Source organism: Salvelinus alpinus, chromosome 24, assembly GCF_045679555.1.
Source record: "Salvelinus alpinus chromosome 24, SLU_Salpinus.1, whole genome shotgun sequence".
Lineage (NCBI taxonomy): Eukaryota > Metazoa > Chordata > Actinopteri > Salmoniformes > Salmonidae > Salvelinus > Salvelinus alpinus.
The window spans coordinates 42,328,547-42,344,167 of NC_092109.1; the positions used below are offsets into that span (position 1 = coordinate 42,328,547).

General features: G+C 45.4%; 1 protein-coding gene across 1 annotated transcript in view; it reads right to left on the reverse strand.

Moving 5' to 3' along the window:
• dchs1b (dachsous cadherin-related 1b) overlaps nt 1–15,621 on the reverse strand; it is a 251,334-nt gene that overhangs the window by 26,230 nt on the left and 209,483 nt on the right. Inside the window, exons 20-24 of the mRNA XM_071364983.1 lie at nt 8,738–8,863; nt 8,165–8,374; nt 5,698–5,954; nt 4,988–5,194; nt 3,856–4,252 (exon numbers count right to left, since the gene is read on the reverse strand). Of these exons, the coding sequence (XP_071221084.1) occupies nt 3,856–4,252; nt 4,988–5,194; nt 5,698–5,954; nt 8,165–8,374; nt 8,738–8,863 (1,197 nt within the window). The remainder of the gene's footprint in view (nt 1–3,855; nt 4,253–4,987; nt 5,195–5,697; nt 5,955–8,164; nt 8,375–8,737; nt 8,864–15,621) is intronic.

The window sequence follows — 15,621 nt, forward strand, 5'->3', positions numbered from 1 at the left end:
AATGCCACATCAACAGAACCAATTGCCACATCAACAGAACCCAATGCCACATCAACAGAACCCGATGCCACATCAACAGAACCCAATGCCACATCAACAGAACCCAATGTCACATCAACAGAACCCATTGCCACATCAACAGAACCCAATGTCACATCAACAGAACCCAATGCCACATCAACAGAACCCAATGCCACATCAACAGAACCCAATGTCACATCAACAGAACCCATTGCCACATCAACAGAACCCAATGTCACATCAACAGAACCCAATGCCACATCAACAGAACCCAATGCCACATCAACAGAACCCAATGTCACATCAACAGAACCCAATGTCACATCAACAGAAACTAACATAACATCAATACTTAAAAGTCTATTGTGAGTCAATCCAAGTAACAATTAATCCCCATCAAAATCTGTCATTTGCATGGGCTGTGTGTCAATCCACGGCATCCGCCTACGACCCCCACAAGTGTCACGGGACTGAAGGTAACCCATACAAGGTAACCCGTACAAGGTAACCCATACAAGGTAACCCATACAAGGTAACCCATGCAAGGTAACCCATGCAAGGTAACCCATACAAGGTAACCCATACAGGGTAACCCATACAGGGTAACCCATACAAGGTAACCCATGCAAGGTAACCCATGCAAGGTAACCCATACAGGGTAACCCATACAAGGTAACCCATGCAGGGTAACCCATACAAGGTAACCCGTACACGGTAACCCATACAAGGTAACCCATGCAAGGTAACCCATACAAGGTAACCCATGCAAGGTAACCCATACAAGGTAACCCATGCAAGGTAACCCATACAAGGTAACCCATGCAAGGTAACCCATACAAGGTAACCCATGCAAGGTAACCCGTACACGGTAACCCATACAAGGTAACCCATGCAAGGTAACCCATACAAGGTAACCCATGCAAGGTAACCCATACAAGGTAACCCATGCAAGGTAACCCATACAAGGTAACCCATGCAAAGTAACCCATACAAGGTAACCCATACAAGGTAACCCATACAAGGTAACCCATGCAAGGTAACCCATACAAGGTAACCCGTACAAGGTAACCCATACAGGGTAACCCATACAAGGTAACCCATGCAAGGTAACCCATACAAGGTAACCCGTACAAGGTAACCCATACAGGGTAACCCATACAAGGTAACCCATGCAAGGTAACCCATACAAGGTAACCCATACAAGGTAACCCATACAAGGTAACCCATACAGGGTAACCCATACAAGGTAACCCATACAGGGTAACCCATACAAGGTAACCCATACAAGGTAACCCATACAGGGTAACCTTTACAAGGTAACCCATACAGTGTAACCCATACAAATGAATGAAAGTATGATGGTCATTTTGTGTAAAAAGCTTTCGTACATCTCTTAGATAGAAAACAGACACTTCAAAACCTCATTCCTCATGATTTATTTTGTGACGGTCTTTTTTTGCCATTTCTGAATGTGTTATTCAATGTGTTTCTCGGGGCTTTAGTAGTAAATGCAAAATTCAATGTTTCATAAAATATCTAGATTTTTATAAATGTGTGATACCTAAAGGGGTCCTAAAAATCTAAATCAAAGTGCTAACTGATCCATGGTATGACCATCTTAACTGATCCATGGTATGACCATCTTAACTGATCCATGGTATGACCATCTTAACTGATCCATGGTATGACCATCTTAACTGATCCATGGTATGACCATCTTAACTGATCCATGGTATGATCATCTTAACTGATCCATGGTATGACCATCTTAAAACAATTCAATTTGTCCGCTTAGTAACCCCCTCCCATACCCCAAAAATTATACTTTTTTAACAGAACCCAACATAATAATAACAGAAACAAATAGAACGTCAACAGAACCCGTTTGAATGTCAAATGAAACCAATAGAACGTCAACAGTACCCAATAGAACGTCAACAGAACCCGATTGAATGTCAAATGAAACCAATAGAACGTCAACAGAACCCAATAGAACATCAACAGAACCCAATAGAACATCAACAGAACCCAAAAGAACATCAACAGAACCCAATAGAACGTCAAATGAAACCAATAGAACGTCAACAGAACCCAATAGAACATCAACAGAACCCAAAAGAACATCAACAGAACCCAATAGAACGTCAAATGAAACCAATAGAACATCAACAGAACCCAATAGAACGTCAAATGAACCCAATAGAACGTCAACAGAACCCAATAGAACATCAACAGAACCCAATAGAACGTCAAATGAACCCAATAGAACGTCAACAGAACCCAATAGAACGTCAACAGAACCCAATATTGGACAATTCCACGACAGTGGAAAATGTTTTGAGGTAACTCATGTTGTTCTGGCAGTTCTCACAAAGAAACTTCACTGGGGAAGTGGGATGTTTAACATGCTGTTTACATTTGTATCACAAACGCTTGTTTGTTGTTGTTGAAAACCATGATGAAAGTGGCCCTCTCAGTCCTGTCTCAGACCTATTCATGCCTTCTGTAAGACCCTATGATCTGTGAACCAGACATGATACAGACAACATCTTGGTGTCCTTATACTCCTTATTGTGCTGCTCAAACATGGAGTATGTCTAAATTCTGAAATACACATTTTTCACATTTATTTATTTAACATAGAAAATCTAAACACGACCTGTCAAAAAACATGTTTATTTTTATTTTTATAATGTTTGTAACTATATAATCTTCAAACACGTCAACATTCCAGAGTGGTGCTCTCTGGTACTTTTAATAACGTGACCCATTCTATACAGAGACATTTACGTGATACGTCATTAACCAATCAGAGCCCTCCATTATGATGGCACGTTCATCAAGTCACCTGCAGAGGAAGTTACCTTTGAATCCATTTTCTGTTCACGGATCATAGCGTCTTACAAAGGTCTAAAAAAGGACTGAAATGGCCACTTTCATCATGATTTTCTACAAAATGGTTTGTGATAGAAATGTAAAAGGCATTTCAAACATCTTTTTACCCAATTAAGTTTCTATGTGAGAATGTCCAGAAAAATCAGATACCAAAAATATTTTCTGCTGGCGTGGAATCTCCCTACGTCACCCGAACCCAATAGAACGTCAACGGAACCCAATAGAACGTCAACGGAACCCAATAGAACGTCAACGGAACCCAATAGAACGTCAACGGAACCCAATAGAACGTCAACGGAACCCAATAGAACGTCAACGGAACCCAAAAGAACGTAAACAGAATCCAACAGAACGTAAACAGAATCCAACAGAATCCAACAGAACGTCAACAGAATCCAACAGAACGTCAACAGAATCCAACAGAACGTCAACAGAACATGAACAGAATCCAACAGAACGTCAACAGAATCCAACAGAATATAATAGAACGTCAACATATTTCAACAGAAAGTCAACAGAACATGAACAGAATCCAACAGAACGTCAACAGAATCCAACAGAACGTTAACAGAATCCAACAGAATATAATAGAACGTCAACATATTTCAACAGAAAGTCAACAGAACATGAACAGAATCCAACAGAACGTCAACAGAATCCAACAGAACGTCAACAGAATCCAACAGAACGTCAACAGAATCCAACAGAACGTCAACAGAACATGAACAGAATCCAACAGAACGTCAGCAGAATCCAATCGAACGTCAACAGAACATGAACAGATTCCAATCGAATGTCAACCGAATCCAACAGAACGTCAACAGAATTCTGAGTAACAGGCAACAGTTCCAACAGATGACGTGTTACCGACAGTCTAGTCTATTGATAGTGAGTTGAGCATTTACAGTTGGGACTATCCAAATAAGGTTATCCACAAACCTTTGGCGGCATTCTCCTGTATGCTGACATCTCTGGCGTTCCTTGAGAACCTGATGCCTGTATACACCTGTTCCTTCACATAGACCACCACCACCCCCAGGCTGGACTGGGCCGGGGTTCCCTGGTCCATAGCCTCCACCATGAGGGTCCTCTGGGCCTGATTCAGTCTGTCTATCCCCTCCGTCCCCTGGATCTCTCCTGTTAGGGAGTTGATGCTGAAACCCCTCACCGGACCGGCGAAACGGTAGAACACAGAGCCGTTGGCACCAAAGTCCTTGTCCTCGGCCCGCATGGTGCACAGGACCCGATGTGATTGGCTGGCCGAGACCTCGACGACGAGGGGGTCTTGGATGAAGAATGGAGCGTTGTCGTTTATGTCCAGGATCGTCACTGTGACCTGGGTTGCGAAGAAGCGGAGAATGAAAAGGGGGTTTGGGTTGGGAAAGGGAGGGAGGAGAGAGGGTTGGGAGAGAGAGGAGGAGAGAGGGTTGGGAGAGAGAGGGAGGAGAGAGGAGAGGGTTGGGAGAGAGAGGAGGAGAGAGGGTTGGGAGAGAGAGGGTTGGGAGAGAGAGAGGAGAGAGGGTTGGGAGGAGAGAGATGGAGGAGAGAGGGTTGGGAGAGAGAGAGGAGAGAGGTTTGGGGGGAGAGAGGGTTGGGAGAGATGGAGGAGAGAGGGTTGGGAGAGAGAGGAGAGAGGTTTGGGAGGAGAGAGGGTTGGGAGAGAGAGATGGAGGAGAGGGTTGGGGGAGAGAGATGGAGGAGAAAGGGTTGGGAGAGAGGGAGGAGAAAAGGTTGGGAGAGAGAGGGAGGAGAAGGTTGGGAGAGAGAGGGAGGAGAGAGGGAGGAGAAAGGGTTGGGAGAGAGGGAGGAGATGGTTGGGAGAGAGAGGGAGGAGAGAGGGTTGGGAGAGAGAGGGACGAGAGAGGGTTGGTAGAGGGAGGAGAGAAGGTTGGGAGAGAGAGGGAGGAGAGAGGGTTGGGAGACAGAGGTGAGAGGGAGGAGAAAGGGTTGGAGGAGATGTGATGGTAAAGTTATCCTCTGAGGAAGGTAGTATGCCAATATAAAATACATATTGTCCTTCACATAAAGTATTTATTGACATCAATGATGTGTTGTCGTCTGGCACTGTTACCTGAGCTGAGGTGTTTCTGGGCTCTGCAGGTGACAGGTCCACAGCGAACACATGGAAGCTGTACGACGCCCTCTTCTCCCGGTCCACCGGCGACGCCGTTGTGATACGCCCAGTGTTTTCGTCAACGGTGAAAGCGCCCCTCGCCTCTTGACTCAGGAAATACAGAACCTTCCCGTTCTCCCCCTCGTCTGCGTCTGTGGCCGTGACCTGTGGCCATCACCAATATTAGTTTTTTTGTGTGAAAGTTATGGACCTATTATGACCTAGCTTTAATACTGCAGATAGATTGTAGCTTCCATCAATGTAATTGTCTGTATCAGGCGAATATATTGATAAAAGTCACCTTGTTCTAAAAAGATTTACACGGTTATGAAAACATCACGCCAGGTTAAGCCTGCAAGAAACACAGCCCTTATTGTAAGTGTTTCTACTATCCCCATACGGGGGAAATATTTATGGTGGAAAAACGATTGGAACCATTTCCCGGTTTGACCGCTAGGTTTTATGGGTATTATGACACCTCCCAACCACACATTCAAATGTTGAATACTGAAGTGAGATTGTTGATGGTGTAGCTGCCACTATCACATTGTATTGGATTTAGTTGCATCTTAACTTAATTTTAACCCTTTTCTTACCTCAACACAAAGGGTGGAGTTGCAAATCCTAATGTATTTCATCCTATCTGAACATAAATGATCCTGTCTTACCTCTAAGACTGTCGTTCCCTGGGCAGCGTCCTCTGAGACGTCTACGGTGTAGCTGCTGCTGCTGAAGGATGGACTGTTGTCATTTACATCCAGCACTGTCACCTCCACTGTGGCTGTGCTGCTCAGAGCAGGAGAACCACGGTCCAGGGCCACCACCTCCAGGTTGTACCCTGCCCGCAGCTCCCGATCCAGGGGACGAGACGTGGACAGGGCCCCTGAACTGACATGGAGTTGGAAGTCTCCGTCTGGGTCTCCAGCTATAGGAGGGAGAAGAGAGACAGCTGTCATGGTGACACCAGGTAACATTGACTAGATTTAATTTCAGTTCAGATAGTGAAGTTTTCAATTTCCATGAACATCAGATCTATTCATCATCATCGAGTCGCTCATGAGAGACGGGCTGGTGTCGACCTCTAGAGAGACGGTCTGGCGTCGACCTCTAGAGAGACGGTCTGGTGTTTTCCATCTCTAGAGAGACGGTCTGGTGTTCGACCTCTAGAGAGACGGTCTGGTGTTCGACCTCTAGAGACGGTCTGGTGTTCGACCTCTAGAGAAGGTCTGGTGTTCGACCTCTAGAGAGACGGTCTGGCGTTGACCTCTAGAGAGACGGTCTGGCGTCGACCTCTAGAGAGACGGTCTGGCGTCGACCTCTAGAGAGACGGTCTGGAGTCGACCTCTAGAGAGACGGTCTGGTGTCGACCTCTAGAGAGACGGTCTGGTGTTCGACCTCTAGAGAGACGGTCTGGCGTCGACCTCTAGAGAGACACCCCACTCCCAAGGTCTTACCAGTGATCCTGTTCTCTATGTCTCCAGGTCTTAACAGTGATCCTGTACTCTATGTCTCCAGGTCTTAACAGTGATCCTGTTTTCTATGTCCCAAGGTCTTACCAGTGATCCTGTCCTCTATGTCCCAGGTCTTACCAGTGATCCTGTTCTCTATGTCCCAGGTCTTACCAGTGATCCTGTTCTCTATGTCCCAGGTCTTACCAGTGATCCTGTTCTCTATGTCTCCAGGTCTTAACAGTGATCCTGTTCTCTATGTCTCCGGGTCTTACCAGTGATCCTGTTCTCTATGTCTCCAGGTCTTACCAGTGATCCTGTTCTCTATGTCTCCAGGTCTTAACAGTGATCCTGTTCTCTATGTCTCCGGGTCTTACCAGTGATCCTGTTCTCTATGTCTCCGGGTCTTACCAGTGATCCTGTCCTCTATGTCTCCAGGTCTTACCAGTGATCCTGTCCTCTATGTCTCCAGGTCTTACCAGTGATCCTGTCCTCTATGTCCCAGGTCTTACCAGTGATCCTGTCTCCAGGTCTTACCAGTGATCCTGTTCTCTATGTCCCAGGTCTTAACAGTGATCCTGTCCTCTATGTCCCAGGTCTTACCAGTGATCCTGTTCTCTATGTCCCAGGTCTTACCAGTGATCCTGTTCTCTATGTCTCCAGGTCTTACCAGTGATCCTGTTCTCTATGTCCCAGGTCTTACCAGTGATCCTGTCCTCTATGTCCCAGGTCTTACCAGTGATCCTGTTCTCTATGTCCCAGGTCTTACCAGTGATCCTGTTCTCTATGTCTCCAGGTCTTACCAGTGATCCTGTACTCTATGTCTCCTGGTCTTACCAGTGATCCTGTACTCTATGTCTCCAGGTCTTACCAGTGATCCTGTTCTCTATGTCCCAGGTCTTAACAGTGATCCTGTACTCTATGTCTCCAGGTCTTACCAGTGATCCTGTCCTCTATGTCTCCAGGTCTTACCAGTGATCCTGTCTCCAGGTCTTACCAGTGATCCTGTCTCCAGGTCTTACCGGGGATCCTGTCTCCAGGACCTAACAGTGATCCTGTCTCCAGGTCTTACCAGTGATCCTGTACTCTATGTCTCCAGGTCTTACCAGTGATCCTGTCTCCAGGTCCTAACAGTGATCCTGTCTCCAGGTCTTACCGGTGATCCTGTCTCCAGGTCTTACCAGTGATTCTGTCCTCTATGTCTCCAGGTCCTAACTGTGATCCTGTCTCCAGGTCTTACCGGTGATCCTGTCTCCAGGTCTTACCAGTGATCCTGTACTCTATGTCTCCAGGTCCTAACTGTGATCCTGTCTCCAGGTCTTACCAGTGATCCTGTACTCTATGTCTCCAGGTCTTACCAGTGATCCTGTACTCTATGTCTCCAGGTCCTAACAGTGATCCTGTCTCCAGGTCTTACCAGTGATCCTGTACTCTATGTCTCCAGGTCCTAACAGTGATCCTGTCTCCAGGTCTTACCAGTGATCCTGTACTCTATGTCTCCAGGTCTTACCAGTGATCCTGTACTCTATGTCTCCAGGTCCTAACAGTGATCCTGTCTCCAGGTCTTACCAGTGATCCTGTACTCTATGTCTCCAGGTCCTAACAGTGATCCTGTCTCCAGGTCTTACCAGTGATCCTGTACTCTATGTCTCCAGGTCCTAACAGTGATCCTGTCTCCAGGTCTTACCAGTGATCCTGTACTCTATGTCTCCAGCGGGTCCCGTGTCTGCGTCAGCAGCCCTGACAATACACAGCTCCACGGGGCTCTGGCTCTCAGGGACCTCGAGGCCGTACCAGGGCCTGGCGAACACCGGCACGTTGTCGTTCTCATCCTGCACCAACACACGCACCACCACCTTGGCAAAGTTAGGAGGCAGGCCCCCGTCCCTGGCAGACACTGGTGGGGGGACGGATAGAGAGTGTGAACAGACTGGACTGCAACTTCCCGTCAGTTCATTTGCTGATGTGTTAGAAAGTAGGACCAATCACAAGCTGATTCAGTTAAACAAACAAAATGCACGTGGAAAATTTAGCAGACACTCTTATCCAGAGAGATTTACAGTAGTGAGTGCATACATTTTACATATATTTCCATATTGGTCCCTCTTGGGAAGTGAACCCACAACCTGGCATTGCAAGTGTCATACTTTACCAACTGTGCCACGCAGCACTTTCTGAGACTATCAACGCCAAGGAATTAACCCCTTTATACATTCTTCCAATCTTTTGAACACTGAACTGGTAGAGGGATTACTCCTACCTGTGAGTGTGTAGTGGTCCTGAGTCTCTCTGTCCAGGGTCTTGGTAGTGCTGATGACCCCTGTCACAGGGTTGATGGTGAAGCCTTCCTCTGTTACACCTCCATATGTCACCTGGCCATTAGAACCTAGAGAAAGAGAGACAGAGAGAGACAGACAGAGAGAGAGAGAGACAGAGAGAGAGAGAGAGAGAGAGAGAGAGAGAGAGAGAGAGAGAGAGAGAGAGAGAGAGAGAGAGAGAGAGAGAGAGAGAGAACCAGAGAGAGAGAGAACCACAGAGAGAGAGAGAGAGAGACAGAGAAAGAGAGAAAGAGAGAGACAGAGAGAGAGAGAGAGAGAGAGAGAGAGAGAGAGAGAGAGAGAGAGAGAGAGAGAGAGAGAGAGAGAGAGAGAGAGAGAAAGAGAAAGAGAGAGAGAGAGAGAGAGAGAGAGAGAGAGAGAGAGAGAGAGAGAGAGAGAGAGAGAGAGAGAGACAGAGAGACAGAGAGAGAGAGAGAGAGAGAGAGAGAGACAGAGAGAGACAGAGAGAGACAGAGAGAGAGAGAGAGAGACAGAGAGAGAAAACATAAAAATCACAAAGTCAATATTACATCTCATCTGGACTCTTTTCCTAGTCTCCTCTCCATCATCTGCAAAATACCTGGAATCGGATCACAGGTAGAAACTATTGCAAAGGGCTATTATGAATGTGTTGTTATCTATGCTGTTCTGTCAAGTCATTTTAGATGAAGCACAGGAGATGATGAGAGAGCCATTGAAGGCCACTCAGATGTGTCAAACTAACACACAGCTGAGAGGAACAAACACTAGATTGTAAATCTGTGTTACTGCTCTGACCTTCATCACTAGCTCATTGAACACTGTGGTTGATGGGGGGGAATGAATTGGCATTGAAAACCCTCTATATCTCTCTCCCCACCCCCTCTCTCCATTGTTCTGTTCCTCTCTACCAATCTCTGCTAGGTATCACCCTTTCCCTTTCCTTTCTCTCACCCAATCTCTTTCCCTCACCGAAACTAACCTGCCCCCCCCCCCTCTTCCTTCTCTCCAAGTTCTTCCTCATTCCATTATTCAACCCCACCCTCCTCTTTCCTTTCTCTGTTTGTCTCTCTTTCCTCTCCCACCCTTTCCTCTCCCTCCTTCTCCTCTCTCTCTCTCTCTCTGTGGCATTAAGTTGCCTGGTTGCGTGCTAGAAGCAGAGATGGTTTTTGGCACTCCTGGGGAAAATTAGAGTCATGTTAACTGCAATGAAACACCTTAAAGTAGACCTAGTAGACCTCATAGATCTGTCCGGGAAAAGTATGACTTCAAATATATATTTATATACTATATATATATATATATATATATATATATATATATGTGTGTTTGACAAGCGAGCACTTACTGTAGATATGGTAATTTTCACGTTTTAATACATGTATAGAATGTTTGGGAATGAGAAGAGTAGGGCATGTGTATAAATTATATAGCAATATAGAGTGGGATAGCGGTCGTGCTTTTGGATAATTAATAGACACCGCAGTAAATAAAACCTAATAAAAACATCTGTCTTGTCCAAAATAAGCCATTTTCCACAACGGCCTGCCTTCATTCACTTTGAACTGGACTGTGTGTGTGGGGGGGGGTGGGGGGGGGAGTTGGTCATTCACCCAGTCCTCCAATGACATGGCATCCATGGCATAGTTTGATTGTGTTGACATTCATAGTTACAGTCGTCCGTTTTTGTTCAAAATATTTAAGTCATTGAAACTGAAAGAGCGCATCCCAACTGGAGGCAGCAAACTTTGTACCAGCTGGTATTTACAACCTCATAGTCATATTCTTGGACTACCAAATAAATGTATTGGTGGATTTCGTTCCAAGATGGCTTAGCAGTTCAGACGTCATTTCTGTTTCGTATTGTCGTGTCCTGTATATATATATATTTACACCTTTCTTCGCATATCTTTTATATATTTTATTATCCAAGAACTCAACTACAAAAGCTTCCCTGCAAAAGCTTTCCTGCAACCCGCTTCACCAATTACAAAAAAAGTATTATTTACCTCAAATCTGAAAAACCACCGTGGAAGCTAGCCAGGGGCTAATTCAGAAGCTAGCCAGAAAGCTAACCAGAAGCTATCCGATAGCTAGCCAGAAGCTAATCTGTAGCTGCCCAGAAATTAGCCGGTCTGCTGGCTAGCGTTGGTGTTTCAGCTGCCCACGTTTTGTGGTCATCAGCTATTCCTTTAGCTCGATAATCTACCGGCACTTTTGTGCAACGCGACTCGGACCGGAGCATTCCGGGACTTTTTTTCTCTCAGTTTCCCCGGATTTCAGCCGCAGGCTCTGGACATTTGCAGCTAGCTAGCTGCAAACCGTGTGACTACTGGCTTACGTCGATCCCGGAGCAAACTCAAATCATTCCGGAGCTAGCCAGCTGAGGAGTTCCATCAGCCATTCCTGGGCTACAGCCACCTATCCGGACCCGTTTTTTGTATTATTTTTTTTTTAATTTTTAATTTTTACCTTTTTTTAAATTTATTTATTTTTTATTTATTTATTTTTGTTATTTTTTTTTGTTGTTGTTGCTGCAGATACGGAGCCCCACCGGGCCTTCACGACTGACTGCCGACGTTATCTGCCCGAGGGAGTTATCCAACTAGCACCTCCGTCCCGACGTTACCTGAACGCTCATCTGGGGCCCGCTAACCGTTAGCTGTCTTATCGGCTGCTATCTGAATAAGTATATCGGACAATTATTATTATTATTATTATATTTTTTTTTTCTTGGGTCACTATATCTATTTTTCCAATTTGGATTGATCCCCTCTACCACACGGAACCCCACTAACCTACCGACGGAAACGCACGAGGTATCTACAAATAGACTTCCATACTATGCTATCTTGCTACCGATAGCCATCTACCCGGCCAGCTGTCTGGATCGCCGTGACCCCAACCAACCTCTACTCACTGGACCCTTATTGATCACTCGATTAAGCATGCCTCTCCTTAATGTAAATATGCCTTGTCCATTGCTGTTCTGGTTAGTGTTTATTGGCTTATTTCACTGTAGAGCCTCTAGCCCTGACCACTATACCATATCCAACCTCACAGTTCCACCACCCACATATGCGATGACATCACCTGGTTTCAATGATGTTTCTAGAGACAATATCTCTCTCATCATCACTCAATACCTAGGTTTACCTCCACTGTATTCACATCCTACCATACCTTTGTCTGTACATTATTCCTTTAAGCTATTTTATCGCCCCCAGAAACTTCCTTTTACTCTCTGCTCTAGAAGTTCTAGACGACCAATTCTCATAGCTTTTAGCCGTACCCTTATCCTACTCCTCCTCTGTTCCTCTGGTGATGTAGAGGTGAATCCAGGCCCTGCAGTACCTAGCTCCACTCCTATTCCCCAGGCGCTCTCTTTTGATGACTTCTGTAACCGTAATAGCCTTGGCTTCATGCATGTTAACATTAGAAGCCTCCTCCCTAAGTTTGTTTTGTTCACTGCTTTAGCACACTCTGCCAACCCGGATGTTTTAGCCGTGTCTGAATCCTGGCTTAGAAAGACCACCAAAAATTCTGACATTTTCATCCCCAACTACAAGATTTTCAGACAAGATAGAACGGCCAAAGGGGGCGGTGTTGCAATCTATTGCAAAGATTGCCTGCAGAGTTCTGTTTTACTATCCAGGTCTGTTCCCAAACAATTTGAACTTCTACTTTTAAAAATCCACCTCTCTAAAAACAAGTCTCTCACCGTTGCCGCCTGCTATAGACCACCCTCTGCCCCCAGCTGTGCTCTGGACACTATATGTGAACTGATTGCCCCCCATCTATCTTCAGAGCTCGTGCTGCTAGGCGACCTAAATTTTAACATGCTTAACACCCCAGCCACCCTACAATCTAAGCTTGATGCCCTCAATCTCACACAAATTATCAATGAACCTACCAGGTACCACCCCAATTCCGTAAACACGGGTACCCTCATAGATATCATCCTAACAAACTTGCCCTCCAAATACACCTCTGCTGTTTTCAACCAAGATCTCAGCGATCACTGCCTCATTGCCTGCATCCGTAATGGGTCAGCGGTCAAACGACCTCCACTCATCACTGTCAAACGCTCCCTGAAACACTTCAGCGAGCAGGCCTTTCTAATCGACCTGGCCGAGGTATCCTGGAAGGATATTGATCTCATCCCGTCAGTAGAGGATGCCTGGACATTTTTAAAAAATGCCTTCCTCACCATCTTGAATAAGCATGCCCCATTCAAGAAATTTAGAACCAGGAACAGATATAGCCCTTGGTTCTCTCCTGACCTGACTGCCCTTAACCAACAGAAAAACATCCTATGGCGTTCTGCATTAGCATCGAACAGCCCCCGTGATATGCAACTTTTCAGGGAAGCTAGAAACCAGTATACACAGGCAGTTAGAAAAGCCAAGGCTAGCTTTTTCAAGCAGAAATTTGCTTCCTGCAACACAAATTCAAAAAAGTTCTGGGACACTGTAAAGTCCATGGAGAATAAGAACACCTCCTCCCAGCTTCCAACTGCTCTGAAGATAGGAAACACTGTCACCACCGACAAATCCACTATAATTGAGAATTTCAATAAGCATTTTTCTACGGCTGGCCATGCTTTCCACCTGGCTACCCCTACCCCGGACAACAGCACTGCCCTCCCCTCTGCTACTCGCCCAAGCCTTCCCCATTTCTCTTTCTCCCAAATACAGTCAGCTGATGTTCTAAAAGAGCTGCAAAATCTGGACCCTTACAAATCAGCCGGGCTAGATAATCTGGACCCTTTCTTTCTAAAACTATCTGCTGAAATTGTTGCCACCCCTATTACTAGCCTTTTCAACCTCTCTTTCGTGTCGTCTGAGATTCCCAAAGATTGGAAAGCAGCTGCGGTTATCCCCCTCTTCAAAGGGGGGGACACTCTTGACCCTAACAGCTACAGACCTATATCTATCCTACCCTGCCTTTCTAAGGTCTTCGAAAGCCAAGTCAACAAACAGATTACCGACCATTTCGAATCCCACCATACCTTCTCCGCTATGCAATCTGGTTTCAGAGCTGGTCATGGGTGCACCTCAGCCACGCTCAAGGTCATAAACGATATCTTAACCGCCATCGATAGGAAACAATACTGTGCAGCCGTATTCATTGACCTGGCCAAGGCTTTTGACTCTGTCAATCACCACATCCTCATCGGCAGACTCGACAGCCTTGGTTTCTCTAATGATTGCCTCGCCTGGTTCACCAACTACTTCTCTGATCGAGTTCAGTGTGTCAAATCGGAGGGTCTGTTGTCCAGGCCTCTGGCAGTCTCCATGGGGGTGCCACAGGGTTCAATTCTTGGACCGACTCTCTTCTCTGTATACATCAATGATGTCACTCTTGCTGCTGGTGATTCTCTGATCCACCTCTACGCAGACGACACTATTCTGTATACTTCTGGCCCTTCTTTTGACACTGTGTTAACAACCCTCCAGGCGAGCTTCAATGCCATACAACTCTCCTTCCGTGGCCTCCAATTGCTCTTAAATACAAGTAAAACTAAATGCATGCTCTTCAACCGATCGCTGCCTGCACCTGCCCGCCTGTCCAACATCACTACTCTGGACGGCTCTGACCTAGAATATGTGGACAACTACAAATACCTAGGTGTCTGGTTAGACTGTAAACTCTCCTTCCAGACTCACATCAAACATCTCCAATCCAAAGTTAAATCTAGAATTGGCTTCCTATTCCGCAACAAAGCATCCTTCACTCATGCTGCCAAACATACCCTTGTAAAACTGACCATCCTACCAATCCTCGACTTCGGTGATGTCATTTACAAAATAGCCTCCAAAACCCTACTCAATAAATTGGATGCAGTCTATCACAGTGCCATCCGTTTTGTCACCAAAGCCCCATATACTACCCACCACTGCGACCTGTACACTCTCGTTGGCTGGCCCTCGCTTCATACTCGTCGCCAAACCCACTGGTTCCAGGTCATCTACAAGACCCTGCTAGGTAAAGTCCCCCCTTATCTCAGCTCGCTGGTCACCATAGCAACACCTACCTGTAGCACGTGCTCCAGCAGGTTTATCTCTCTGGTCACCCCCAAAACCAATTCTTCCTTTGGCCGCCTCTCCTTCCAGTTCTCTGCTGCCAATGACTGGAACGAACTACAAAAATCTCTGAAACTGGAAACACTTATCTCCCTCACTAGCTTTAAGCACCAGCTGTCAGAGCAGCTCATAGATTACTGCACCTGTACATAGCCCATCTATAATTTAGCCCAAACAACTACCTCTTTACCTACTGTATTTATTTATTTATTTTGCTCCTTTGCACCCCATTATTTCTGTCTCTACTTTGCGCTTTCTTCCACTGCAAACCAACCATTCCAGTGTTTTTAGTTTTATTTTACTTGCTGTGTTGTATTTACTTCGCCACCATGGCCTTTTTATATTTTTATTTATTTATACATATATTTGTTTGCCTTCACCTCCCTTATCTCACCTCACTTGCTCACATTGTATATAGACTTATTTTTTTGTATTTTTTTTCACTGTATCATTGACTATATGTTTGTTTTACTCCATGTGTAACTATGTGTTGTTGTATGTGTCGAACTGCTTTGCTTTATCTTGGCCAGGTCGCAATTGTAAATGAGAACGTGTTCTCAATTTGCCTACCTGGTTAAATAAAGGTTAAATAAATAAATAAATAAAAATTATATTAAAAATGCCTTACTGTACATCATGGAAGTTTGAGTAAAAACTAACCTATTTTAAAAACCTAATATAAAGTTGATTTTGAAGCATAAACTGTGAATTTGATATTTTTGACAGATATTACGATTGTCTGTCTGTTTCACATCTGCAAA